Genomic DNA, 26,980 nt, shown 5'->3' with positions numbered 1-26,980 from the left:
CCTCAAAAGAATGAAAGGCTGAGTGGACCCGCCAGGATTTAAACCTGCCGCCTTGAGGTCAAACACAGGCCCCTTCAGTGAACTCATTAGTCAACTAAGCTCCCAGATCCGGCAGGAGCCTTGACAAACATGTAGTGATACAGGATATGTCGTGAGTTGACAGGGGTTAGTGATGAATATTGTTTTCAACAGTGTTGGCAACACGTCTATGTTTATTTATCATGACATCCATTCATCCAATGCTAAAACGCATGAGAGGGAAATGAGTAATTTCCCCTCTGCCACTCTCAGGATCGTTTATAACAAAATTCATGTTATTTATAATTCGCACAGTCATAGCTTAAGTAAACAAAAGCTGTCTAGCGTTACCGACAGGTGACTGGTAGCAATCTGTTCAACACAAGACAAGAACAACATACTGTCATCTTTTTCTTTATACACAAATGCATTTGCATCTAGATTACTCACTTTTCTCTGTTAAAAATGACGAATTCTTGCTGGATGGAATCAAGGCACTCCTGTAAGTAATCGTTTTCCTGGCGAAGAAAGATTAAAGAGGCGTAAAGCGACAACAATGCTTAAAATGTAAAAAATTGCATTGTAGATTTCACTGTAATGAAAAGCACTTTTGGGAGTTTATGGAAAAGAGTAGGTCTTTGAATAAAACCGTAAAATAGTGCAATCATTTTTTATGTTTTCTGCCTTGGTGTACCTGGGTGATGCAATATTCATTCGCACAGGGTGTTCTTTTCATCGAAATAAATATGCTAAATTAATTATATTGGTGTTAAGGGAAAACAACAAACGCACATGCCTATTTAGAAGGTATTTTAGTCTAGCACTAATTAAACACGAGCAGTATATATGCAAACATGGTTTATGTCTGCACAACATTCAGCACTGTGCAGAGTTCTCCAGTTTGCAATGAAAGCTGATTCAACTTAATGGCTGCACATCCCTTTCCCTCACCTGTTTCCTCTCTGAAAAGGTTCGTTCTATATTTCAATAAAATAAAAGACATCATCAATGTGGCTCGGGGAACACTGTACGGAACCACCAGTGGTGGCTCCTCCGCTATGGCGGAGGAACGTCGCCCCTCTGCTTTTCAGCAGCGTAAGAAAAAATAAAATGATAATAACTTAATTTTATCATCATTTAATTATTTCTTGTTGTGGATGCAGCAGCTTTGCAAGGCGAGGCAGGTCTGCTCTGCTGAAGGAGCAGGGGGAGAGTGGTTTTCACTCCCTAACTGTGCATGAGTGTTTGGCCAGCCAAACTCTCATGCACATATAGCATGTTCTCTACCCAGGCTGCATTACATCCTGTGTGGAGAACATGACCAGGCCCCCAGTCCCCTTCTGCGAGCCGAACCACGGAGCTCAGACTAATCACAATGCTGCATTGCGATAGGCTCAGGGGAGCCTGGGTCCTTCATTTTTTGGCAGGAGGAAGGAGTGGAGAGACACAACGAGGAGGATGCTGTCCCCCGCCAGCCCCAGTCAGTGCCAGCTGTCCCGAAGAACCACCCAATGAACAGAGAATACAATTAGAAAACACTTATACAAAACATTATACAAAGGTTTACAAAGAAACTTGTACAGAGTTTATCTTATTTACAAACAAATACACAGCCATCTAATTTTTTCCTTTTTTTTATTACACAAGTATCCCAAAATACTAGAAAAAATAAATGGGTATTTAATTCCTTGGGAAACTATAGCAGAGAGTTGAGTCAATCGAAGAGGAAGTGGTAATGAGTTCCATAATAAAGATACTCCTTCTGGATAATATACGTGAAAGTCCTAGGTCTTGAGTATCAGCCGTTTTTGGTAATAAGCGCGAGTTCATGACTGAAAATGGTACCCTTATTGACTGTGTGGTAGCCATCCAAGGATGCTTAACCATCATAAATGCATGTAACACAGTGTAATTAAATCCCACAGCTGCTTACAATTACACACCATTAAACCCCAAGTGGTGTTGACACAGGGCTGAAAAAGGTGTAGTTAGCCTAGAGAGTTTGCAAATGCCCAAATAAATTGTGAGTTTGTGCAGAGTCGCTAACTCCCACCCCCCAACCATTATCTAACCTTGAATAGTCGGACTAGTGCTCCAACAAATGGCTGGAGTAAATCATTAAGCATGTCGAAATGGAATGGTACATCCCTTAACTTTGTGGGTTTTAGGTTGAAGGAGTCTCTCCACTGGAAAAACTGTTTTCCACTTCGGGAGCACAAGACAAAGAAATAGTTCAAGTGTGCAATTGCATCGTCTTTCCCAAGTTTGAAGTTCTGACTTGTGTACTACTCCATGTTGGGTAAAAAGCAGTGGTTTTTTTAGGATCTCATGACTATCTGGGTGTTGCACAACTTTGACCTAATACTATTTAGGTTTTTATTTTGAGTAGCGAAAAATTGTGCATCAACATTTGTGCCCAAGAGTGCCTTTATGGTTGCCGATTTAAAATTCCCTTTCTGAATCGGGAGGCCTAGATCTTTGATCTTGATGAATATAAAGTCTATCTAAGGACTTACTGTAAGTTGTAACTTAACAGGAAAGTATATTGCTTGGAGGAGTACCAACATCTTAAATGTGAAGCAGACATAATTGGACTATAAACTTAGGAATTATGGAGGTGAAGGAGGATATTGGTCCTTAAGAATCTTCTTTCTTTCAGACTGTTGATTCCATTTAGGTGAATTGAGATTTAAGCATTGTGGTTCTGAAAATTCTGGACCCTGCTATAATATGGTACCGAGGCCCAACACTCGTGTCACAAAATATCATCGTACCATGACGAATTTGGTGTCTGCAGACCGGTAATGTTTAGGACATTACCCCTATGCATTTGCGTCATGATTGAGTGATACTAACACCCTTAAATCGTGATTTCCGTTCCAAACCCTCGGACTCCATTTTGTGAACGGCATCCATCTTGTGGCTTGTCCTCATATAGACAATTGATTGAGGCTGAGTTTGATCTAAAAGGACACGTCCACCTTAGCTGACTTCCCCGTGACCTGGCCGAGCTGACTCCACTGCCTCCAGCCAAACCTGTTCGGACAGTTCCTCGCCCAGTGGCCGAGCAAGATAGCATCAAGGCACAACATGCCATAAACCATTCACTTCATACAAACCATGTTATCCACACACATACACCTGTCCCTGTTTCTTGTTTATAGCCAGTTTTACGATGAGGAGGTCCCCGATTTTATTGGGGTTTCATCGATATCTGATGGTAGTTCTGGGCCGAGCTGGGTAATCTATCACGAACTGTACACATGAAATTGTAGGCTGGCCGTCATGACTTTGCTTTTTCTTTTGTTGAACAAATATGTATATGGTTGCATCATAAAACAAAGAATTCTTGCCTGAGGTGTAATATTTTGTATAAAAGGAGAAGGCTAGTTCTGTAAAAACGAACAGTCTCCTGAGAACTTACATCCCGTGCTGTTGTACTTCTAGGACACTTGTTTCTTGGTTGCAGCCAATAAAACTCGATCTCTGACTTCACCTAGAAGACTCTGTGTTTCTGTGGTCCGGAACAGGGAGAACTCAGAGGTCTTCGGGTGTTATCCCCTGGCACCACCGGGTTCCTAAAAACCCGGCACCTCAGCATGCTCATCCTTACTGCTTTTGCCGAATGTTCACATTTAAAAACATTTTTTTAAAGAGCTACACTAAAGTCAAGATATTCTAGATGTGACTGAAAAGTATGAGACCTGCGATTTTGCACAGCCTTCGACATGCTTGCAAAAATTATTTTTATGTTTTTAAATGCAGTCTCTTTCATTGTTTGGTTTAATGTGTACTTGTTCACGTTGAATTGTTTTATATGCATACCCGATTGAGGGTTATGACTGATGTTTACTTGACCAACCTGAGAACTTTGCACACTTAAGTGAAATGCTGCTAACAAATGAATTTGATGTTGTCTCTCTCTCTTTTTAATGTTTATTCTTTTAAGGCTGTGACTACTACTGAATAAATATTACTAATATTACTCAGTGAATTTGCTCACTTCTCTATAAAACATAATTCGGAATAGGAGTCTTGGTATTCCAAGTCTCTCACTTCCTCATCTCTTTAATTTCTATTAGGAGGAGCTGTTGGTTTGACTGGGAGGCTCTCTGCTTCATGTTGCGTGATACTTTCCTTACTTGAGCCAATATCTCTCTTCTGGAATTTCTCTATGAACATTGAACAAGGCTGATTCCTTTATTAGATAGCCAAACTTCTCACGTATATTGTTATTTCGTTAATTGCAGGATTTACAGACCGATATGTCTGACATACCCTACACATATGGGTCTATTAAGGGAGCCTATTGGGGATGAGGCTCTGGACCTAGTTAGGGCTGTATTAGGCCCCCTACTCCTGTGTATTTACGTTTTTTTTCATGCTGGTCGCACATTGTCTACCATTTCCATTCATAGTCTTCTTCCAAGCTAAGGTGCCCATCTCCAGCTCTTTTCCCCTAGCCTTAGATTTATGGATGTGATTTATCTCAGCACTCGAGTTTTCATGGGGGACCCAATTCAGTAACATTTCACAAAAACTATACTGCCTTAAGTCTCAATGTTGAACACAATGGGCCACATTACATGAAGTGCCCTTTGGGTACAGAAGGCATGTGTGCCCACACACGACACTCAAAGGGGCACTTTGGGATTGCAGAAGTGGCGGCAGATGCTTGTGCTGCCCCATCTTTAATACAGATTGTTCTGGTGCACATGTAGCTGTATTAGGCGTCTATCCCTCATTTGCATAGGACAGAGGGCCCTGCAAATCAGGAAACAAAAAGTTCCTCCTCACCTGCACCACATTTTGGAAGCCAAGACAAAGAGGCCACCTGGGGGCACAATGGCTGTGTGCCACAAGGTTGTGGTGTAGTCAGTGCATACCCTAAGGGAAGCACACTGGATGTGGGCAAGGTAGTTCCTTGGACCCTCTCCCCAATGAAACCCTCTGCAGATGGGTGCAGTCACTCACTAAGTTCCTGAAGGCGTCTCTATACCCTTTGAAGTGCAATCCAGGTGCTTCCTGCACTGTGAAAGTCGGAGAGGTTGCTTCAAACAGCAGTTCTGCTGCCTTTCATTTATATGCTGCACTTCGGGTTTCCACAACTTTGCAGTTGACTTGAAGCAATAGATTGATTTAACAAGGTGCATCAGGCACAGATTGGGACAGTGCACCCTCTTACAAAGTGGCCTCAGCACATAACTGCCTAGTGTGCTTTTTTTCAATGCAGTCCCAATCTTTATTGCTAATGCAGAAATAAAATTTACATGATGCAAAAATGCAGCCTCTGTTTGACAAGGTGAATTAAAAGCTGGTTAGTAAATAAAATAGGAGATTCTGGAAATGTAACATGCTTTATCTGTGTTATGTGTTAGATTGAGGCCCTAACATAGGTGCGCCGGTCCAGAGGCACTAATTTTTCATGCCACACAGACAGGCAGGCCCTTTCACCCACTTAAGGCCCTTTCACCAACAATAGCCCTCCCTTCACAATAACTAGCATAGAGGCTGTCCCTTATCTGACGTGTGCTCTGGGCGCAGAAGTCGGTCCATCCTAAATACATCATCTCCATGTCCAACAGTGACTAACCTAAGTCACAAAGAATTCTTAGAAACAGACCCTTAAGCTCTTGGGATTTTCCCTAGCACAGGATTATTAATTTCTCCAAGAACTCATTAAATATGCATGAACCACTATTCCCTAAGGGTTCATTCCTGACATCTTCCTCTGACCGACTTTATGTTAATACCAACATTCCAAGACACCTATCAGATATAAATATACCTCCCTTTGCCCAACCAAAGCAGAGGAGACCGAGACTTCCAGGACCACACTCTGACCTGAGACGCTGCAACCTGCGTCATGCCACAGCTCCAGCTGGCAGAAGTCCATCCACACATCCTGGAGGGTCCAGCTCGAGATCAGGATGAAGTCCCACTAAGGTAATGGGGTTAGACTAAATCCTAGGGGAATTCTTGGCACTCTAAGACCTACACACATGCTAGGTACACTTAGGTAAATCTAGTTAGGCATCATAGGGGTATATGCTTTATCTTAATGCATTCTGTATTTCATGTATGTGTTCATTACTATTACTAAATGGTAGAACTATACAATGCCTTTTTATTTAACTGCACTGCTGGCCATAACTCTCAGCTACTGTCCAACAGTTGTCGCAGCACATATAACCAGTACTAGAATAACAACTGTGCAATACATTTTATTGTAAACACACCCGACTGTTTCTTCTATGTACTTCTCTGAGATGAGTGACTGAATGAAAAGTAGTATATTGTTTCCACGATCCTGAGGGATCAGGGTTTTATGTTATCTGGTTGCCAGAAGCTATTCCCATCTTGTCTTCAATACGTTTCTTGTGGTCTCTGAGCTAGCTAGTACACAGTAATTAAGTTTAATATACATGATAGGGGCATACTGACCTCAGTCTTATGCCAAGTCTATTGTGTATGTTATTCCAATGCGCAGAACCTATAAGGGAAATAGGAACTACACTACATGCCGCCCAACGTGAATGTGGCACATATTTAACAGTAGAATCTGAGTAGTTCAGTCATGCTTATTCTCAGAGACTCCTACTCACAAACCGCCAGAGATGTCTGGAGTGGGTAGGCACAAAATTCCCCCACAGCTGAGTAGGCAAACTTCCTATTAAACAAGCTTGAAGGAAAAAGTTCCCGAACAATTGTGCCTTTTTGAAACCTTATCTTAAAACCCATTTTTAGGACATTTTGTTTTCACAACACAATGTCCGTCGAGGCAGCTGCTCCTGTCAATGGGACACAGGTCTCAAACGACGAAAAGGAAGCAAATGCAATACATTTTGCACCCAAAATCAGGCATGCACTCACACAAAAACCCCTCAGACATGGTTTAACACACAGAGGAGGTACAGTAATATTAATAGAGGCACACAGAGATTATCAAACAGATGTGTTCTATTCTTGGGTTACATTTCCAGCAGTGAATGCAACAACTCAGACTTTTCATTCTTACATACATGAAAAAGTCCCAGCGGTCTACACTGCTTTGGAGGAGATTAAGATTCCGCTCACTGACCAGGACCACAATTTCTGGTTTGCTTGGTCCGCTAGGTATATCAGGAGCTACATGACCAACATTAACCGGATACACACCACATCCTGACATTGATATAATGCCACAAGATGCACTGCTCTTACAACACAAAGAGTTGGTAAAACTCTTACAGAGCCATGACGCAACTCGTCATGAGGACTTGGTGTCCAGTCCACAGTAGCTACAAATGATACAGCTCCTACACAGAGCACTGCTACTAAAATCACTCCACAAAACACACACACAGTAATGGGTAAACTGCCCGCGTCTGGATTACGCAAACATTCTCTATCTTGGCCTGCCGAAATATCTTTTGGCTCGACTGCAGATTGTACAGAACTCTGCGGCTAGAGCCATTTTTGGCCTCCAGCACAGAGCTGGAGCCACAGAGCTGTTAAAGAAATTGCACTGGTTTCCAGTCGCTAAAAGGATCGCTTTCAAGGCGCTTATTTTTGCCTTCAAGTACCTTCATCGGATAGGCCCCAAATATCTTCAGAAACGCTTGGCTTTTTATGTGCCTAGCAGGACGCTACGATCTGCGTCTTTATCCAAAGCCTTGATTCCCCCTATCCGCCTGACTAGAATCGGAGGCCGCTCCTTTCGATTTCTAGCGCCTCAAGGCTGGAAAGACCTGCCTGTTCTGCTCAGGAAAGCTGATGACTTGCTCTCCTTTAGAAAAAGACTTAAAACCTGGCTTTTCACTCAGTAATGGTTTCGCTTCCTTTCTTTTTATGTCTGTTGTGCTATGTTTCTCTCTATTCTTTAGGCTCTTTGCCAAAGCGCCGGGACACTCCTCGGAGTAGCCGTGCGCTATAAAAGAGCATTTTTAACATAACATAACATAACATAACGTGAACAGATTCCTTTCTGGGTAGCTCAGAAAATCACCCAGTTAGAAGCAGTATTTCTAAATACCACACCATTTGAAAGCATATCATGTTAACAACTCTGCTTGCCCATAGGGATAACACCACAGTTAGAGGACTGCACCAATTGGGGTACAGTCTTTGCTGCCATATATACCAGAACTCATGGTATTCCTTCCTTAGCGGTAATTCCAGATGTCTCACGACAGCTACAGAACAAGTATGGAGCTGAACCAGCTCTGAGCTTAGGTATGAAATTACTAGGTAATTATGACCAGCTATCAACAATAATACTAGCTAACATTAAAGGGGAGGCAGCTTCAGTGGTGATCCGCCAACACCTAAGAGAGGTCAGTCTTATAGACCAACCACAAGAACTTCCCAAAATAATTAAAACTGCATATGCAGAACTGGGAAGGGACAGTTTGGGTGGGAAAACTTTTAAAACCACAGCTAATGGACTGTCCTGAGAAGGACACTTCTAAGCAGACACCTACTTCTTCTAAAAAGAAGTGGGATAATAATAAAAAAACAAATTTTTCAGAAAATATTCTCAGTCCCGAGGTAGGTCTCCTCAACAGGAGCCCTCTACAAAGAGGTATAACCTCTGGAATAGGGATAATATTAGGAAACCTAACAGGTATCAGGATACTGATACACATTCCCCTCGACAAACATCATGGGGAGAGAAGGAAAGTCAGCACCCAAAGTAGAGGGCAAGCAGTCCAGGGACTAGCACGCTCAGGACTCTTCTGAAACAGAAGACAAGCCACGCCTCAATTAAAAAAAAAAAGAAGAAAGTTGCAGGTCTCAAAGTTAGATGCACAGAATACTAAGGACTCAACTTCTGAACTGGGATTGGGCACAGATAATGCTAAGACAGAGCGACAGAAGTAACAATAGCTCGCCGGAACCTGAAGGAATTTCTGAACAGCAAAATTGAATGATTAAATCACGGTGGAAACACCAGACAAAAGGGTGAAAGTCCCACACAAGTTATAAGAAATAACACTCCGCATGGAGGAGGACAAACACCGGAAAGTAAAAGGTCTCATTGCGAAGAACCTATAGTCTGGTTTTGACATACTGTTAGCAGAACAAGATTAGCCGCCAGCATTCATCAGGGAAAGCCCAAAGGGAGAAAGTATATTTTTCCTGTATTTTCCAACCATGTTCCCGTTCACCTTATACATACATATGCACAGGAGTGGGCAGTAGCCCAAGCTCCAGCATTGTATAAAAATCACGCTGGATGGGATGAGGACTCAACCCACCATGTGAGCCTGTTAATAGTTTCACCACATGCTCCAAAAACAATATCCTATTAAGCAAGAAGCTAAAAACACAGGTAGGGAGATCTTAGATCAACTTGAATACAAGGAGATCATTTGAAATGCACTTCACAAATGAACAATCCCTTGCATCACTTATCAAAACTTGATAATACATTTAGTCTACTTTTCATTTACAGACACTTGAACACTTGCACAAAGACGTATGCTGTCCAACATGCAGATAGTGCTGCATTAATGAATAACATTATGCGGGAAAAAATACAAAAAGACACTAGTAATCTCAAATGGATTTTTCGGCCAAACTATAGCACCTGAAAACAGGTACCTAACAGCATTTAGTATATTAGAGTCCCAGCAACAATTTTTTGTCATCTCCCCCGTGGGTATAAGAACAGCTCAGGGGTATTTTCTGAAAGAATTACTGAATTGCTAAAGCACTTAGATAAATATCATCCGTATAGGATGATACGCTTCTTCATCAAACGGACGACCTATTGGGGAAACACTTGACCAGGGTGAGCACCATTATTATGGGATTCACCTCTGAGGGCTACAAATTTAATTTTGAAAAATCAAAAATTGCCCACCTCTGTGTCCTATTTTTTGGGATATGAGCTTTCAAGTGAAGGGAAAAGCCTGGCAGCTAACTTTTTAGAAAAGTGTGAGCTGCTCCAGCCTCCATTCAGACTGCTGTAACACAAGAAAGAGCACTGCTCATGGGAAGAGGCATCATTGTTGTTACCCCAGTACCGGGGCTAGCATTCCTAATGCCAAAGCCTTACATCCAGATAGGCTACAAAGGGCTATTTGTTTTGCTGCATCAGACTTTAAATGCAGATTTGATCCAAGTTTAAAAACACAGGCATTCCTGCAATATGAAAAAGAACACCATCTACCAAATGAAATCTTGCCTCTAGATCAGTATGAATTTAAAACATTTATACTGATGGGTCTGCCATACCGGCCGTCTTTGTTAATGATCAGATGCTGGATGGCAAGTTTCATTCTCATTGCACCAAAAAACGACCTCTAGGTAATAGAACAGCTTGGTTGGCAGCTTTAAAAGCCATGATACTTGCACTTGTAAACACGGATCGAGAATTCCTCACACTCATTGTGTGCGATTCCTTTTACTGTGTTCAATGATATAATAAATATTTACACCATTGGGAACAACATGGGTTTAAAGATGAAAAAAGGTGGCATAATTAAACACAAAAATTATAGGAACAGGTAGTGGAGTTGAAAAAAACAACCTACCAAAAACTTACGTGAATAACACACTGAGTCATCAACGTGATGGCGTGCACGTTGAAGGGAATTCAGTGGCTTTTGAAGCCACAAAGGGAATGTTCACACAGCTTCCATAGCTGAGCAACTCGTCCAACAGCAAGAATAGACAGTTAGAATATGGTGACTGTAATTGCTTCACGCAAAGGCAGCACAGCAGTGCCTAAAAAATGTCCACTCAAATACTCCTACAAGTTAGGTGCAAACAACATTCCGTATGCTCAGATTCCTGGAGTTGGGGCTAGAGTATTTCCAAATATGGATAGTTGGCAGGAATTAATCATTTAAAACACACAAGGGTTTGGGCTCCACGCATTTAGGGATCATAGCTCCTATTTCTTCATTGCAACAGTCTGACTTCTGATCCCTGGCCACCAACAGCACTGTTGGCTTTATCTTGAACTAAAAAACTGTGATGGATCAAGCCCTGATCTCTTGACTGGGTAAGAGTATTCTGCATCATTCAGAAACTCTGTCTATCACCACCCCCTTTTCCAAAATCGATTTTGTCCACACTAAGTGTATGAGGGTATACTCCGACGTGAGTCCCTTGCTCATTGCACCATCAGGATTCAAGCAAGCCGGGCCGACGACGGCTGAAATGCCAGAAACCGGTCCCCGGAAGCTTGTTTCCTTCCCAGTATAAGAATTGGCTTTGTAGTTTGGTTTGCCCTGTTCCCATCATGCACTGGGACAGGAACAGACTAATTTGCATGTAGCCAGGTTCTGAGCTGGGATGGTGCAGTGAGCTAAAAAACGGTGATGGATCAAGCCCTGATCTCTTGACTGGGTAAGAGTATTCTGCATCATTCAGAAACTCTGTCTATCACCACCCCCTTTTCCAAAATCGATTTTGTCCACACTAAGGGCCTCATTATGATTGCGGTGAATCCGCATACTCCGGGCCGGCGGAAGCCACCGCCGTCCCGGAGTATGCGGATTCACTGCTGCAGCCACATAGAACACCCACCGCCAGATTAGGATGGCGGTGGGATTGCGGATGGACCAGCGGCGGACTGCAGGTCCGTCCGCCACTGATCCGCGGGGTGGGGAGGGCTATTTGGTGACGGTGTCTGCAAGACACCGTCAGCCAAATTAGGATTTGCACGGAGACATGCTTTTCCGCGGCGGCTTTTCCGCCGTGGAAAAGCATGTGGACTTTGGCTTTTGGGGGCCCGTTGCGGGCCCCCAGGGTGTCGGGAGGTGGGGGGTGCACATGGGGGGTACCTATGGTACCCCCCAACATTTACATGCACAAAGCGGCAGGCACCGCGCGGTGCCTGCCTCTTTGTGCATGTAAATGTAATACATGCATTTTTAACATTGCGGCGGGTGCAGCTTGAAGCTGCACCCGCCACAATGTTAAAAATAGAGGATGTGACCGCCACCCTTGCGGTCACATCCTAATCTGCATGGAGGGACCGCCGCTGCCCCTGCGGTCGGTCCCTCCTTCTCTATGGTGGCGGACGGACTCAGGTCCGTCCGCCATCATAATCGGCCCCTGTGTGGGAGGGTATACTCAGACGTGAGTCCCTTGCTCATTGCACCATCAGGATTCAAGCAAGCCGGGCCGACGACGGCTGAAATGCCAGAAACCGGTCCCCGGAAGCTTGTTTCCTTCCCAGTATAAGAATTGGCTTGGTAGTTTGGTTTGCCCTGTTCCCATCATGCACTGGGACAGGAACAGACTAATTTGCATGTAGCCAGGTTCTGAGCTGGGATGGTGCAGTGAGCTAAAAAACGGTGATGGATCAAGCCCTGATCTCTTGACTGGGTAAGAGTATTCTGCATCATTCAGAAACTCTGTCTATCACCACCCCCTTTTCCAAAATGTATCTTGAACTGTAATATCTGCAAACAAATGCCTGGCTACACCATCACAAGACCCGCGCAGGTCCCATTGCTAGACAGCATCAGACTGTTCACTTGATCGTGTCATGTAACAGGACCACTGTGGGCCCTCAAATTTTGAGGTGGCTTAAAAATATATCTTGGTGACAGTGGACCCGTGCTCAGGTTTCCAATAGGTATGGCCCCAGCAATCGGCTGACGCTCAAAACTGTTATAGAAAGAGTTGCGAGTCCATAACAGGAGATATGCAATCAATGTTACACCCTGCCTGTTGCTCCACACTTGGCTCTCGAGCCTACTAAGAGGCCATGGAAGGGATGGGCGTAGTATTGCGGTACTCCTCTCCAACGCCATCCTGAGGGAATTAAGGTAGAGAAGAGGAAAGACTGGGGCATAGAGCAATCCTTAACAGCTAGGGTATTAGGCGGGGCATTAGTGGGGTCAATCACTTATATGAATTCAGGGGGCAATACACACTCAGCCAAGAAGCTCTCTATGAAGTGTCACTCCATTCACAAATGTGGGAACCTGATCATAAATGTGAAGGTACAGTGGCCGATGAAAACCATTCTGTATCTATGGTCGCTTGGCTGTTTTACAGAAACTAAAGGAAACAATGAAACAAACAAAGATTCTGACAAAGTGAAACAGGCCGCCACTGGGAAGTCGAGGTAATTACGGCAAGACCTGTCTGAATCCCAAAAGTAGGGGATCTGGGCAGAGAGAGAAAAAGATTGCAGACACAAAGGAATTTGGCCCCTCATACAGAAATACACGTGCCAGTCCTTAAAGTGAAAGGAACACGAACTGTACTTTTGCTGCATCCTGCTGTGATAAAAGCACCAGATTCATTTCAAATGAAAGAATCAACCAAAAACTATGTGGCCAATACTGAGCAGTAGGCCTTGTGAACTCCAGAGTAGTAGACGTCCCTCTCACTACTATTCAAGAAATTCAAACTGAAAAGCTCATCAGGTTTGAGAAATCAAATCCATGGAGTGGGGGACTATGCAACAATGCAATGGAACTAGTTCTTCTTGAATCAACCTTCCAAATTCAAAATAAAAGTCAAGACAACACTCAAGTTGCAATTTGGCCAAAAACAAATGTGTACACCAACGTTTTTCAACAGAAGCAACAACTAATAAATGCTTCAACGTTTTTCAACAAAAGCATCAAATAATAAAAGCTTCAAAGTTTTTCAACAAAAACATCAAATAATAAATGCTTCAACGTTTTCCAACAAAAGCATCAAATAATAAAAGCTTCAACTTTTTTCAACAAAAAACAACAAATAATAAATGCATCAATGTTTTTCAACAAAAACATAAAATATTAACTTCAACATCTGAACGTTTTTCAGCAAAGACATCAACTATTAATTTAATCATTTAAACGTTTTTCAACAAAAACAGCATAAATAACGTCAACTAAATATGATGCAATTTCAACAATTGATCATACAGCTACTGGCTATTTCATTAACTGTGATACGTTTTCCATGGCTCCACGTGAACAGAAAGCGACGGCCAGCCCAAAAACAAACAACAAACATGCAAGTAAAAACTTTTGAACCTTTTCTTTTTCCAAAAGATACAGACCTGACTTCAACAGGAGTAGAACTATAGAGTATTTCTGGGTTCATCTTTTTCTGTTCTGGCTTTGATTAGAGCTAGCTTTTAGTATGACTCTTAGTGGACACTTTCTACAACACAGGATCAACATAAAACTGAAGCCACGTCCATATTCAATTCAAATGCAAAAGAGGCTCATAAATGTATTCGGCCTGAACAAGCCTTTGTATTCTATTCATGTACTTAATCATCCAGTTTTTAATTCTGATTAATGTATACTTCATTAAGGTTATCAACTCCTACAGAATTGTAATGCATCTAGAAATGTGGTTGTTTAAACACCAATAGGAACGTTGCCAAACACCACCAAACACCATTGCACGGGGAGGAATAGTTCACATACATCAACAAGGGCAACATTAGATGCTATTTATTTATTTATTTTTGACCTTTGTACAGCGCACTGTTACCCGTGGGTGTCCTGGTAAAATATCAGAACCCAGATAGGAAAGTATGGGTGGTTTGGCCTTTTGACAAAAATACCTGTCACAAAAATTATTCCTGAACTTCACCAAGGGACTCAGTATATATAGGCCAGACCTACGTTATGTACAGATAACATCAAGAGGTAGTGAAATCCTACAGTGAAGGGAAGGTATGCCTTTTATTTTTGGCTAGAAGCCCCAACACTGACAGAAGTGAAACAAAAGTTTCCTTTGTAAAATTCAATGCTTAAGGCAATCTGAAAATCATGCTTGTGCAGCACTTTTATTTTTCATTTCACATCAGCTAAAGAAATATTTTTTTATTTTTTGAAAAATAGCACTATTAAATACAGACTGCCCCTCTTTCCTTTTTGATAAATTTTATCTTTCACATACAAGCAGTGTGATAACCCTTGGGAATACCTCGAACAGGAACTATGCTTCTCATGGCTGCAACATACCTGTTCTCTGATGCCTATTTTTTGCAGTGATTAATGTGTCGTCATCTTCTGTCTGACAATTCCAAAGGAAAACGCCAGTGGCATTTACCACCAGGCTGGAACTGCTGAAGTCCCACACTTGGCTGTGTCCCAAGCTTACTCCCATCAAGCCAAAACTACCTTGCAAATCCAGTGGGTGCCTTTTGCTTCCTTTAGCAGCACCAATGTATCAATTACAGCACTGGCTGCCTTAGAACCAGCAGCATTGTTCATTCTGTGCTCCCACAACGATTCTGTGGGGTATAAAAAAGGTCTGTTCCCTGCAGCAACTAGCAACAAAATGTTGTGTCTCCCAGCCAGCACTTTTTATCTCTATTTTTGCAAAACATATCCTGAGACACATTTTTTCTCTTATTGTTTCAAATTTCACCGAGTGCTTGAAGCTTTCCCTCTAAATTGACCTTTTTTTTTTTATAACGAAAGCAGGATCTTCTGAACAGCATGTAAGAGTTTTCAATTTTATAAACAGAAACTTTTATAAGTAACTACTGACTCTAAAGAGTATTTCTTTTTATGAAACTATAGATTTTTCCTGTCTCCACAGTCTATAGTATTTTACATATTTTACCAGCTGCTATTTTTTCAGCTCATAAACCACTTTCATGCAACTACCTGCCAATTATATGCGAATGCCTATTTTAGTCACGTAGTTTGCTTTTAATGGGTTATTCATGATTGTCCATGGATTGGAGTGGGTGTTGTGTTAGATTGAGGCCCTAACATAGGTGCGCCATTTCAGAGGCACAAATCTTTCGTGCCACAAAGACAGGCAGGCCCTTTCACCCACTTAAGGCCCTTTCACCTACATTAGCCCTCCCTTCACAATAACGAGCAACAGAGGCTGTCCCTTATCTGACGTGTGCTCTGGGCGCAGAAGACGGTCCATCCTAAATACCTCATCTCCATGTCCAACAGTGACTAACCTAAAGTCACAACGAATTCTTAAAAACAGACCCTTAAGCTCTTGGGATTTTCTCTAGCACAGGTTTATTGATCTCTCCAAGAACTCATTAAATATACATGAACCACTATTCCCTAAGGGTTCATTCCTGATGTCTTCCTCTGACCGACTTTACGTCAATACCAACATTCCAAGGCACCTATCCGGTATAAATATTCCTCCCTTTGCCCAAGCAAAGCAGAGGAGACCGAGACTTCCATGCCAACACTCTGACCTGAGACGCTGCAACCTGCATCATGCCACAGCTCCAGCTGACAGAAGTCCATCGACCCATCCTGGAGGGTCCAGCTCAAGATCAGGATGAAGTACCACTACGGTACTGGGGTTAGAGTGTCAAGAATCCCCCTAGGATTTAATCTAAGACCTACACACATGCTAGGTACACCTAGGTACATCTAGTTAGGCATCATAAGGGTATAGGCTTTATCTTACGCATTCTGTATTTCATGTATGTGTTCATTACTATTGCAAAATGGTAGAACTATACATGCCTTTTTATTTAACTGCACTGCTGGCCAGAATTCTCTGCTACTGTCCAACATTTGTCGCAGCACATATAACCAGTACTAGAATAACAACTGTGCAATACATTTTATTGTAAACACACCGACTGTTTCTTCTATGTACTTCTCTGAGATGAGTGACTGAATTTAAAGAAGTATATTGTTTCCACAATGCTGAGGGATCAGGATTTTTTGTTATGTGGTTGCCAGAAGCTATTCCCTTCTTGTCCTTAAGAAGTTTCTAGTGGCCTCTGAGCTATCTGGTACATAGTAATTTAGTTTAATATACATGATAGGGGCATACTGACCATACTGACCTCTGTCCTATGCCAAGCCTGTTGTGTATGTTATTCCAATGTGCAGAACCTATAAGGGAAATAGGAATTACACTACAGCTGTACTCTCCTAACATATGTTAAGTGATTGGTCTGTACTGCTGAAGGATGTGCCAAAGGTTCTGCCAGCAGTATTTGATGCCTCTGTCAAAGACCAAGCTTATGCTCATAGGAGGGCTTTAGAATTCAGGCCACAACAATCAAAATGCAGTGCAATGAAGAGTAAAATGAACAACTTGCAGGTGGATCAAGGTGACATGAGTGTAGGAAGGTGGATATCTGACTATGGTTACCCCCAAACTTTTTGCCTGGTGTTTAGCTGGTTTTTTACTTAGTTGGCCTGGGATCCTGCTATTCAGGGCCCCAGGCTAATTGCTCTCTCCTTAAAATGGACTCCATGTACCTTAGGTGCATACACAATTGGAACTGGTTCACCTTATAGGCCCCTGTAACAGTGTACTCCAGGTACCCAGGGCATAGGTGTATCCAAGGCCTACCAGGGGCTGCAGCATGTATTGTGCTACCCCTGGCCTGGCCTCCATATTTGACACAACTGGCTGATCACTCAGCTGGGTAAGTTGGTGTAATCACCTCTTACTTAGATATAGTATACCTATATCTAATCTAACCTAACTGGACACATAGTAACCTATAAGTCACTCCTATGGCAGGCCTTAACAATCCTGGAGACAGAGTGCGTGGTTTCATGTGAGATGGTGCTCTAGCATGAGCTGAGCCTGTCTGCAGCTGTCGGGAACCACTCCCTTAGCTGTTCCGGGATATTGCCATACCATATACTCTTATGTGCATTATAATCCTCGCGGTTATATGCTAACTTTGGTTTGGCTTTATCAAAACATGTCGAGTAAGGTGTCATACGATTTGGAATACTATCCCCTCGACAGTCCTGTCGACGGGGATAGTATTCCACCCTTCTAGAGGGACACGACATGTACAGAACCTGAACCCCGGTTAAAGTTAACTAGAGCCTCAGCATCACAAAATGGATGCTGCCACCACAGACACAAGTCTGACCTCCTGCTGCTGGGAGTCCTTCCAGCGAGGGAGGCTTGAGCAAAGGGTTTCCTGCCTTGGGAGGTGCGAGCACCACCCCAGACAGGATTCTGTGTATTGGGTAGGACAGGGCAGAATAGAATCAGACATGCCTGGGGCACCCAAGTATCCTCGTGCATAAGCCAGTCCAAACCGGTGGTGGGGTTTTCCAGCCCCAGTCCTGGCGCGGAGCTGGACAAAGGAAAGGGGGTGTAACCACCCCCCTTCCTGGTCCCACCCAGAGGAGGGACCTAGCAGGTGATCCACCCCTCAGATTGGGAATAAGAGTGGGAGCAGTGCCATAGCACCTCAGATCATCCTGAATCAACTTGAAACTAAGAAGACGACTGGACTTTGACATTCTGCTGCACAGAAGACTGAAGAGCATCTCCCTTGTGGCCTAGGAGTGGCCACCCTGTGAACACATGCACCATCCAGCAACTCGACGTCTGCTTTGCCGCCGCCTCCTGCCGGAGCCCGAGCCCAGAGCCCGACGAGACCCAGACTCCCAGACATCTCAGAGCCCGATCCACAGTCCCTGAAAAGAAGAGACCCGTGGAGGCAACGAGAGACGTGGGACCAGACATCTCGAAAGACCCCCGAGAAGCTGACTGCGCAGCAGCCGAGGCACACTCGATGCTGTGCTCCGGGGTTTGAGAAGCCCCACCACCGAGCAGCATTTGCACCAAAGATCAGCCCCCCAGCATCTCCACGATCTGCATGGGGCCCTTTTGCATCTTGCCACTCGACGCGCCATCCCGGTCACTTGCCACGTGGCTTGCGGCCATCTTGGCGATGAAATCCAAAATCAACACTGCGGGTCTGGTTGCTCCAGATTTGCCCTCGCTCCTGTAAAAAGGAGCACCCGCTCTGACCTTGCTGGTCCGAGTGAGAAGCTTGCATCGATTCCTGCGTGGCTTGCATTGGCCAAAGCCTGTTTGCTCCGATCAAGAAGCCGACACTGCCATCAGCTAGAGCCTTTGTTGGACAGCTCGTGACCGACGCCTGGATGTCCTCGACCTCTTTGTGTCCATGTGGCTGCAGAGACAATCTTTACCTCATCGCCTGTTTGCACCCAACATCGCCTGGTTCCGTCCTGGTTCCACGGTAGTCACTGGCTAGTGACTTTGAACATTTTCCCCTCTGCTTTCAGGCCATCACCACTTCAGATCCACCCTTGGATCCACCGGAACTCTTCTCAACGACCCGCCTGCAGCATCTTCAGCTCCAAGCACCATCGACCTGCGTGACGAAACCCGACACTACTTTGCACATGTGCACCCGCTTCCTGTGGGTTAGGTAACTCAGCAACGCCGGTGTTCCTACACTGGTATACACCTCTAGTGCCTAGGTCTAAAGTTTTGTCCTTCTAGGTCAGTCGGAAGGTTCCTTAAACACTAACTTTGTAACTTTTACGCACCATTGACATTGCATTGGTGTATGCGTGCACTTTCAGCACTGCACCCGAGTCCCGTGGGCCTTTCCCGACTTCTTCACTGTTAGTCCCGAACAGCTCCAGGGATTCCCAAGGCCCTAGGCCTACTTCCTTTCAGCTAGGTGGTTCTTATACCACTATTTTAGTATATGGTTTAGGTGGCCCCTAGGGCTCATCCATATTGTGCAACTTTTGTGTATTTAAACTGTGTTTTGTTTTAACGCATTTGATCCTGTGCTCATAAAGAGTATAGGGGATTTGTAGTAAATAGATATATATATATTTTCAATATATATCTGTGTGGTGTCCTTTCATTTGGTACTCAAGGGGATTGTGTATGGTAAAACAGCTTGCTTCACATGCCTTTACAGAGTTTAGCCTAAGACTGCTTTGTCCACGCTACTAGGATAGCTGGTATATAAGGTTGACTTACAACCAATCATCATAAGTCAAGTCAAGTCATAAAATTTGTATAGCGCACTACATACCCAGAGGGTTTCAAGGCGCTTAGGAGGGGAGGAGGATTATTTGTCAAATATCCACGTTTTAAGCTGCTTTCTGAACGCTAGGTGGTTCTGGGTGAGGCGAAGGTGAGCGGGGAGTGAGTTCCATGTCTTAGCAGCCAGGTATGAAAAGGATCTGCCTCCCATGGTGGTCTTGTTAATGCGAGGTACCGTGGCGAGGGCTTGGCCGGAAGAACGTAGTTGGCGGGAAGGGGTGTAGAAGGACAGTCGAGAGTTGAGGCAATCTGGTCCGATGTCGTAGAGTGATTTGTGTGCGTGGGTAAGCAGACGGAAAGTGATCCTCTTATTGACGGGTAGCCAGTGGAGGTCTTTAAGGTGACCAGTGATGTGTTCGTTGCGTGGGATGTCTAATATGAGCCTGGCTGAGGCGTTTTGGATTCGTTGGAGTTTCTTCTGGAGTTTAGCGGTGGTGCCTGCGTAGAGGGTGTTTCCGTAGTCCAGTCGGCTCGTGACCAGAGCGTGGGTGACTGTTTTCCTTGTTTCGGAGGGGATCCAGCGAAATGTTTTTCTGAGCATGCGAAGAATGTTGAAGCAGGAAGAGGATACGGCGCTGACTTGTCTGTTCATTGAGAGTGAAGAATCCAGGATGACGCCAAGGTTCCGTGCGTGGTCTGTCGGGATGGGTGCTTTTCCAAGGGCTTCCGGCCACCAAGTGTCGTCCCATGCAGAGGGGGATGTACCTAAGATGAGGACTTCTGTTTTGTCTGAGTTCAGTTTCAGACGGCTTTGTTTCATCCATTCAGCAACTTCTTTCATTCCTTCGTGTAGGTTAGTTTTGGCGGTGCTGGGGTCATTGGTGAGAGAAAGGATCAGTTGGGTGTCGTCCGCGTAGGAGATGATGTTAAGGTTGTGTTGGCGTGCGATGGCCGCGAGGGGGCTCATGTATACGTTGAAGAGGGTGGGACTGAGTGAGGATCCTTGGGGTACGCCGCAAATGACTTCAGAGGCCTCGGACTTGAATGGAGGGAGGCGGTCTCTCTGGGTTCTTCCGGTGAGGAACGAGGTGATCCACTCAAGTGCTTTTCCTTGAATTCCGATGTTATTGAGGCGTTGTAGAAGGGTGCTGTGGCAGACTGTATCGAAAGCTGCCGAGAGGTCGAGGAGGATGAGGGCGACTGTGTCTCCATTGTCCAGTAGAGTTCGAATGTCGTCTGTTGCTGCGATGAGGGCGGTCTCAGTGCTGTGTTTTGCTCGGAAGCCAGATTGTGAGGGGTCGAGGGATTTGTTGGCTTCGAGGAAGGCGGCGAGCTGGTTGTTGACGGCTTTCTCGATGACTTTGGCCGGGAATGGAAGAAGCGAGATGGGGCGGTAATTTTTGAGTTCGGTGGGGTCCGCTGTTGGTTTTTTCAGAAGGGCGGTGAGTTCAGCGTGTTTCCAGTCTTCAGGGAAGGTAGCGGAGTTGAAGGAGCAGTTGATGACGTTTCGGAGGTGCGGTGCTATGACGGAGTCTGCTTTGTTGAAGATGTGGTGAGGGCATGGGTCTGTGGGGGATCCTGAGTGGATGGAGTTCATCAGGCGGATGGTGTCCTCAGTGGAGATTGGGTTCCAAGCGTTAAGGGTGTTCGCGGGGGGAAGAGGGTCGGCAGATGGTAGGGTGGGTTGGTTTCCGGGTTGGTTGTCAAAGCTGTTGTGGATGTCTGCAATCTTGTTGTGGAAAAAAGAGGCTAGGGAGTCGCAGAGGGTTTGAGAGGGGGTGATGTCGTTGGAGTTGGCTGAGGGATTGGAAAATTCTTTGACGATGTTGAAAAGTTCCTTGCTGTTGTGGGCGTTGTTGTCAAGTCGATCCTTGAATGCTGTTTTCTTGGCTTTTCGGATCAGTTGGTGGTGAGTGCGGGTGGCGCTTTTGAAGGCGTCCTTGGTGCTGGTGGTTGGGTCTTTTTTCCAGGCCTTTTCGAGGGAGCGGCAGAGTTTCTTGGACTTCTTGAGATCGTCGTTGAACCATGAGGCCTTCTTGATGCCAGGTTTGCTTTGGCGTTTTTTCAGTGGAGCTAAGGTGTCGGCGGTGTTGGATAACCATAGGGTGAGGTTGGCGGCGGCTTCGTTGGCGTTAGAAGAGATGGCTGGGGAGTTTCGAAGGAGCGATGCGGAGATTTGGTCCGTGGTGATTTTGTTCCAGTTTCTTTGCAGGATAGGTTGAGAGTGGTTGATGGGTATCGGCTTGTTGTAGGTGAAGTGGACGCAGCTGTGGTCGGTCCAGAGGAGATCCGTAGTGTGGCTGAAGGAGACATGATTGCTGGATGTGAAGATGGGGTCGAGTGTGTGACCTGCGATGTGGGTAGGGGAAGTGACTAGTTGTTTAAGTCCTAGGTTGGCGAGGTTGTCCAAGAGGGTGGTGGTGTTGCGGTCGTTGATCTTTTCAAGGTGAAAGTTGAGGTCTCCCAGAAGGATGTAGTCTTTGGAGGGGAGTGCGTGTGGAGTGACGAAGTCCGCGATGTCTTCACTGAATTTTGCGCGGGGTCCTGGTGGTCTGTAGAGGAGGGTGCCTCTGAGTGTGGTCTTGGGGTCGATGTGGATCTGGAAATGAAGGTGTTCGGAGTTGGCGAGGTTGGCGTCAGAGCTGGTTGAGATGCGGATTGATTTCTTATGGACGATAGCGATTCCTCCTCCTGTGTGGCTGGTACGGTCTTTGCGGGTGATTTTGTAGTCTTCAGGGATGGCAATGGTAATGTCTGGTGCGGAAGAAGCATTCATCCATGTTTCTGTAAGGAAGGCGATGTCTGGAGAAATGGTGTCTAGTAGATTCCATAGGTCAATGGCGTGCCTGTGGACAGATCGGGTGTTGAGAAGGATGCATTGTAGGTGGTTGGGTTCTAGAGCCCGTGGTGTGGTCGTGGCGGAGATGTTGTTGGTGCCGCTGAATCTGCAGGAGTAGCAGGAGAAAGGTCCATGGGTGTGTCCAGGAGCGGCTTGGACGCAGTTGGGGGCGCGGCCGGGGTTAAGGGCTAGGAGGGAGGCGGCATCATAGGTAATGCGGGGGGGCTGGGGAGCGCGAGGGGCAAGGGGTCTGGTGCTGGGCGCGGTCCAGGCGCGGACGGGCGTAGACGGGCTTACCTTTGGCGCACCTTCGGCGTGTACGTAGCGCGTGGACGCTGCGCGTGGGGGCATTGGCCATAAATGGATGGTGGGGGGGCGGAGCGTGGGAGGGGTAGCTGGGAAGCGTTAGCGAAGTGGGAGGGACGGTCTGCAGGCACAACAAAATGGAGGGCACAAATGCAACAGCAGGACGCTATGGGAGGTCAGGCAACAAGTAAATAAACACCAACGAGGATTCCAGCAGCAGCGCTAATCACATATGTCAACAAACGCGATGCTTGAGCCCAGAAATGGTAATCGGCAGCCAGCAGCGCGATGCTCGTAGGAAATGAATGAATGAGATTAAATGGCTACGCAAATGCGGAGCGCTACGCAGGGAGCTGGGTGCTAAATCGGAATGGGGAGGCCAAATAGTTAATAAAAGTCAGAGGCAAAGCAGCAATAACGATACCACTGAGGCGCTTGTAGGAGGTGTGCAGGAGCAACCGCTTCACGTGTAGTGCAGCTGGTCACAGGGGCTCTTCAGCCGAGTCGGTCCTAGTGCTTCGTGGGTGGGAGGGGTAGCTGGGAGGCGTTAGCGAAGTGGGAGGGACGGTCTGCAGGCACAACAAAATGGAGGGCACAAATGCAACAGCAGGACGCTATGGGAGGTCAGGCAACAAGTAAATAAACACCAACGAGGATTCCAGCAGCAGCGCTAATCACATATGTCAACAAACGCGATGCTTGAGCCCAGAAATGGTAATCAGCAGCGCGATGCTCGTAGGAAATGAATGAATGAGATTAAATGGCTACGCAAATGCGGAGCGCTACGCAGGGAGCTGGGTGCTAAATCGGAATGGGGAGGCCAAATAGTTAATAAAAGTCAGAGGCAAAGCAGCAATAACGATACCACTGAGGCGCTTGTAGGAGGTGTGCAGGAGCAACCGCTTCACGTGTAGTGCAGCTGGTCACAGGGGCTCTTCAGCCGAGTCGGTCCTAGTGCTTCGTGGGTGGGAGGGGTAGCTGGGAGGCGTTAGCGAAGTGGGAGGGACGGTCTGCAGGCACAACAAAATGGAGGGCACAAATGCAACAGCAGGACGCTATGGGAGGTCAGGCAACAAGTAAATAAACACCAACGAGGATTCCAGCAGCAGCGCTAATCACATATGTCAACAAACGCGATGCTTGAGCCCAGAAATGGTAATCGGCAGCCAGCAGCGCGATGCTTGTAGGAAATGAATGAATGAGATTAAATGGCTACGCAAATGCGGAGCGCTACGCAGGGAGCTGGGTGCTAAATCGGAATGGGGAGGCCAAATAGTTAATAAAAGTCAGAGGCAAAGCAGCAATAACGATACCACTGAGGCGCTTGTAGGAGGTGTGCAGGAGCAACCGCTTCACGTGTAGTGCAGCTGGTCACAGGGGCTCTTCAGCCGAGTCGGTCCTAGTGCTTCGTGGGTGGGAGGGGTAGCTGGGAGGCGTTAGCGAAGTGGGAGGGACGGTCTGCAGGCACAACAAAATGGAGGGCACAAATGCAACAGCAGGACGCTATGGGAGGTCAGGCAACAAGTAAATAAACACCAACGAGGATTCCAGCAGCAGTGCTAATCACATATGTCAACAAACGCGATGCTTGAGCCCAGAAATGGTAATCGGCAGCCAGCAGCGCGATGCTCGTAGGAAATGAATGAATGAGATTAAATGGCTACGCAAATGCGGAGCGCTACGCAGGGAGCTGGGTGCTAAATCGGAATGGGGAGGCCAAATAGTTAATAAAAGTCAGAGGCAAAGCAGCAATAACGATACCACTGAGGCGCTTGTAGGAGGTGTGCAGGAGCAACCGCTTCACGTGTAGGGTGATCACTAGAACTAGTGAGCATCATATACCAGGCCAACTTCTCACAATGAGGGTGGACGTTTGCCCTGGTATCTAAACTTAACTCAACTCAGTTCACTGCAGTTAGGTGTACAATTTCAAGTTTGCTTAAAGGAAGCCATTGGTGGAACAAGCGTAATGAGACAAGTGTCAAGAAGTGTCTTCCTAGCCCGGCTTAAAGTCAGATGTATCTCTCCTGGCTCAATGTATAATGGGAATGGATTTTTCTTGGTTGATTTATTTGAAGCGGGTTTACCTTGGCCCATGACCCTTAAATGGGTGCATGTTACAGTAAATGCTCAGGGATGGGGTCAGAGACCTGAAACATCACTGGAAATTCCCATCCAACTGAGTTCCTGAAGAAATATGAATGCTTTTGGCTGGAGGAGGCACTGATGGAGGCTATGAAAGCTACAGCTTGCTCATACTTATGATACGACCCCTCTCTTCATATTGAGTTGAAGAGGTGAACTTTTTGCAGAATAGAAATTTTATGCATCATGAAAACAGACTAAGAATTCCTGTACAAGTCAAAGCATATTTGAACCATTTTCAACCCATTGATTGTTAGATGTTGCTTTATTTTCGGATTTTTTGCTGAGCAACGGATTTCCAGAACCACACTTTTAGAAGAAATGAATGTGGTGCCACTGGCCGTCATCTACTGTAGTATAGACACATTGCTAAAGTTTACATACATTCATATGTAAAATGTGTTCTTAGGGCCTATGAGAAAATCGGTTGTTGGTTGAAAGGGGAGTGAGCTTCTCAACTCTCAGGAGCCTCAGGGGGATAGTAGACAGGCCGCCCCCCACTCAAACTTCAATCCTCAACAATGGCCTGCCCCTTTTACGCTCTGTGGTTAAAAAACCAAGTGTTCTTTAGGTTGGTCAGGCAGAGGGTATATTTAAGCCTTCTGTCTGAATATGTTGCACACTGTCACTCGCTAAATCAACTCTCACAACTGTGTATGTGTGTCTAAGTAGTCCGCCACCGATCTAGCACCTCCCTGTATACTCCAATTGTGAAGAAAAAAGGGGAGGGGAGGTTGACAGTGCCTCACGGAAGCAACACCAAGGGGAGGATCTGACAGACTGGTACTCGCCTGATTCCTCACTTCTCATCAGCTGCTGTCAACCCAAAACAAAAAAGGGGGATAAAAATAGTGCAATCAAACCAAACAACCATCATGTGTTACACGTGTTACATAACCCAATTGTGGTGTTCCAATACCTCTACCAAAATGAGATACAGACATACCACCATTAAAAAGAGCTGAGCGAAACTGGCAACTACAACTTTATTCTGTGCTGTTGGCTCACTCTATTAAAAATCAACCTACATGTTTCATCACCATTATTTACTTTACGGGTGACTTCTTCAGGGTTTTGGGTCAGCATATAAATTGCACGTTATGGATTCTCCCCTTATTGTACCAGGTGGCCTCCACTGTGGCTCCTACCCGGCCCCCTTGGAAGAATGTGTAACTGTAGGGCGCCCCTACACCTTTAGTGGGTCCCGTGAACCGCCTGTTGGTCGGTATCGTTACCGCGTGCTGGTGTGGTCTCTGCTCAGGGTGAGTATACAGGGAGGTGCTAGATCGGTGGCGGACTACTTAGACACACATACACAGTTGTGAGAGTTGATTTAGCCAGTGACAGTGTGCAGCGTATTCAGACAGAAGGCTTAAATATACCCTATGCCTGACCAACCTAAAGAACACTTGGTTTTTTAACCACAGAGCGTAAAAGGGGCAGGCCATTGTTGAGGATTGAAAGGGGAGTGAGGCCTGGTCAAGCAGGACCACAGTTATTGTCAGGTTGATCCACAAGTCATCTAAAATGTATCTGTGATCAACCCTCTGGCAGTTTGGCACAGAACAATCAGTCTTAACCTAGAGGAAATGTTTAAAGTATTGGTGCAACTCTTCAAACAGTAATAACGTGAAAAACACCACACAAGAAGGATCCCACACCAGCCTAGGAAAATAGAACTTTCTTTAATGAATAAAACAAGACTATAACACAAACCGGAGATATGCAATCTTAAAGATTTTAGAAGAAATTGACACTGTCCAGAACAACCATATGTCAACAGTTGGCGTTTTGTACTTTTTGGGACTAAGTTGCAAGGTCAGGCCAACCACAATGGATTGTGTGCTACCCACAGGGACCTAGTTAGGTCAGCTGAACACAGTACCTTAGATTTTGGTTTGCGGAGTGTTGCGAGGATCCATGTTGAAGATGCTTCACGTAGCAAAGTGATGCATCAGTTCCGAGTTGCAGCGAGGCTGCTATGCA

At 45.4% G+C, this 26,980-nt stretch overlaps 1 protein-coding gene across 1 annotated transcript in view; it reads right to left on the bottom strand.

Annotated features, from left to right (window-relative positions):
* The window catches only part of STK32C (serine/threonine kinase 32C), a 1,581,084-nt gene that overhangs the window by 42,130 nt on the left and 1,511,974 nt on the right, over positions 1-26,980 (bottom strand). Inside the window, exon 11 of the mRNA XM_086922539.1 lies at positions 469-536. Coding sequence (XP_086778665.1) covers positions 469-536 — 68 coding nt within the window. The remainder of the gene's footprint in view (positions 1-468; positions 537-26,980) is intronic.

Source organism: Lissotriton vulgaris, chromosome 5 (assembly GCF_964263255.1).
Source record: "Lissotriton vulgaris chromosome 5, aLisVul1.2, whole genome shotgun sequence".
Classification (NCBI taxonomy): domain Eukaryota; kingdom Metazoa; phylum Chordata; class Amphibia; order Caudata; family Salamandridae; genus Lissotriton; species Lissotriton vulgaris.
The sequence above is the reverse complement of the archived record's forward strand: the minus strand, read 5'-3'. Positions and strand labels throughout refer to the sequence as shown.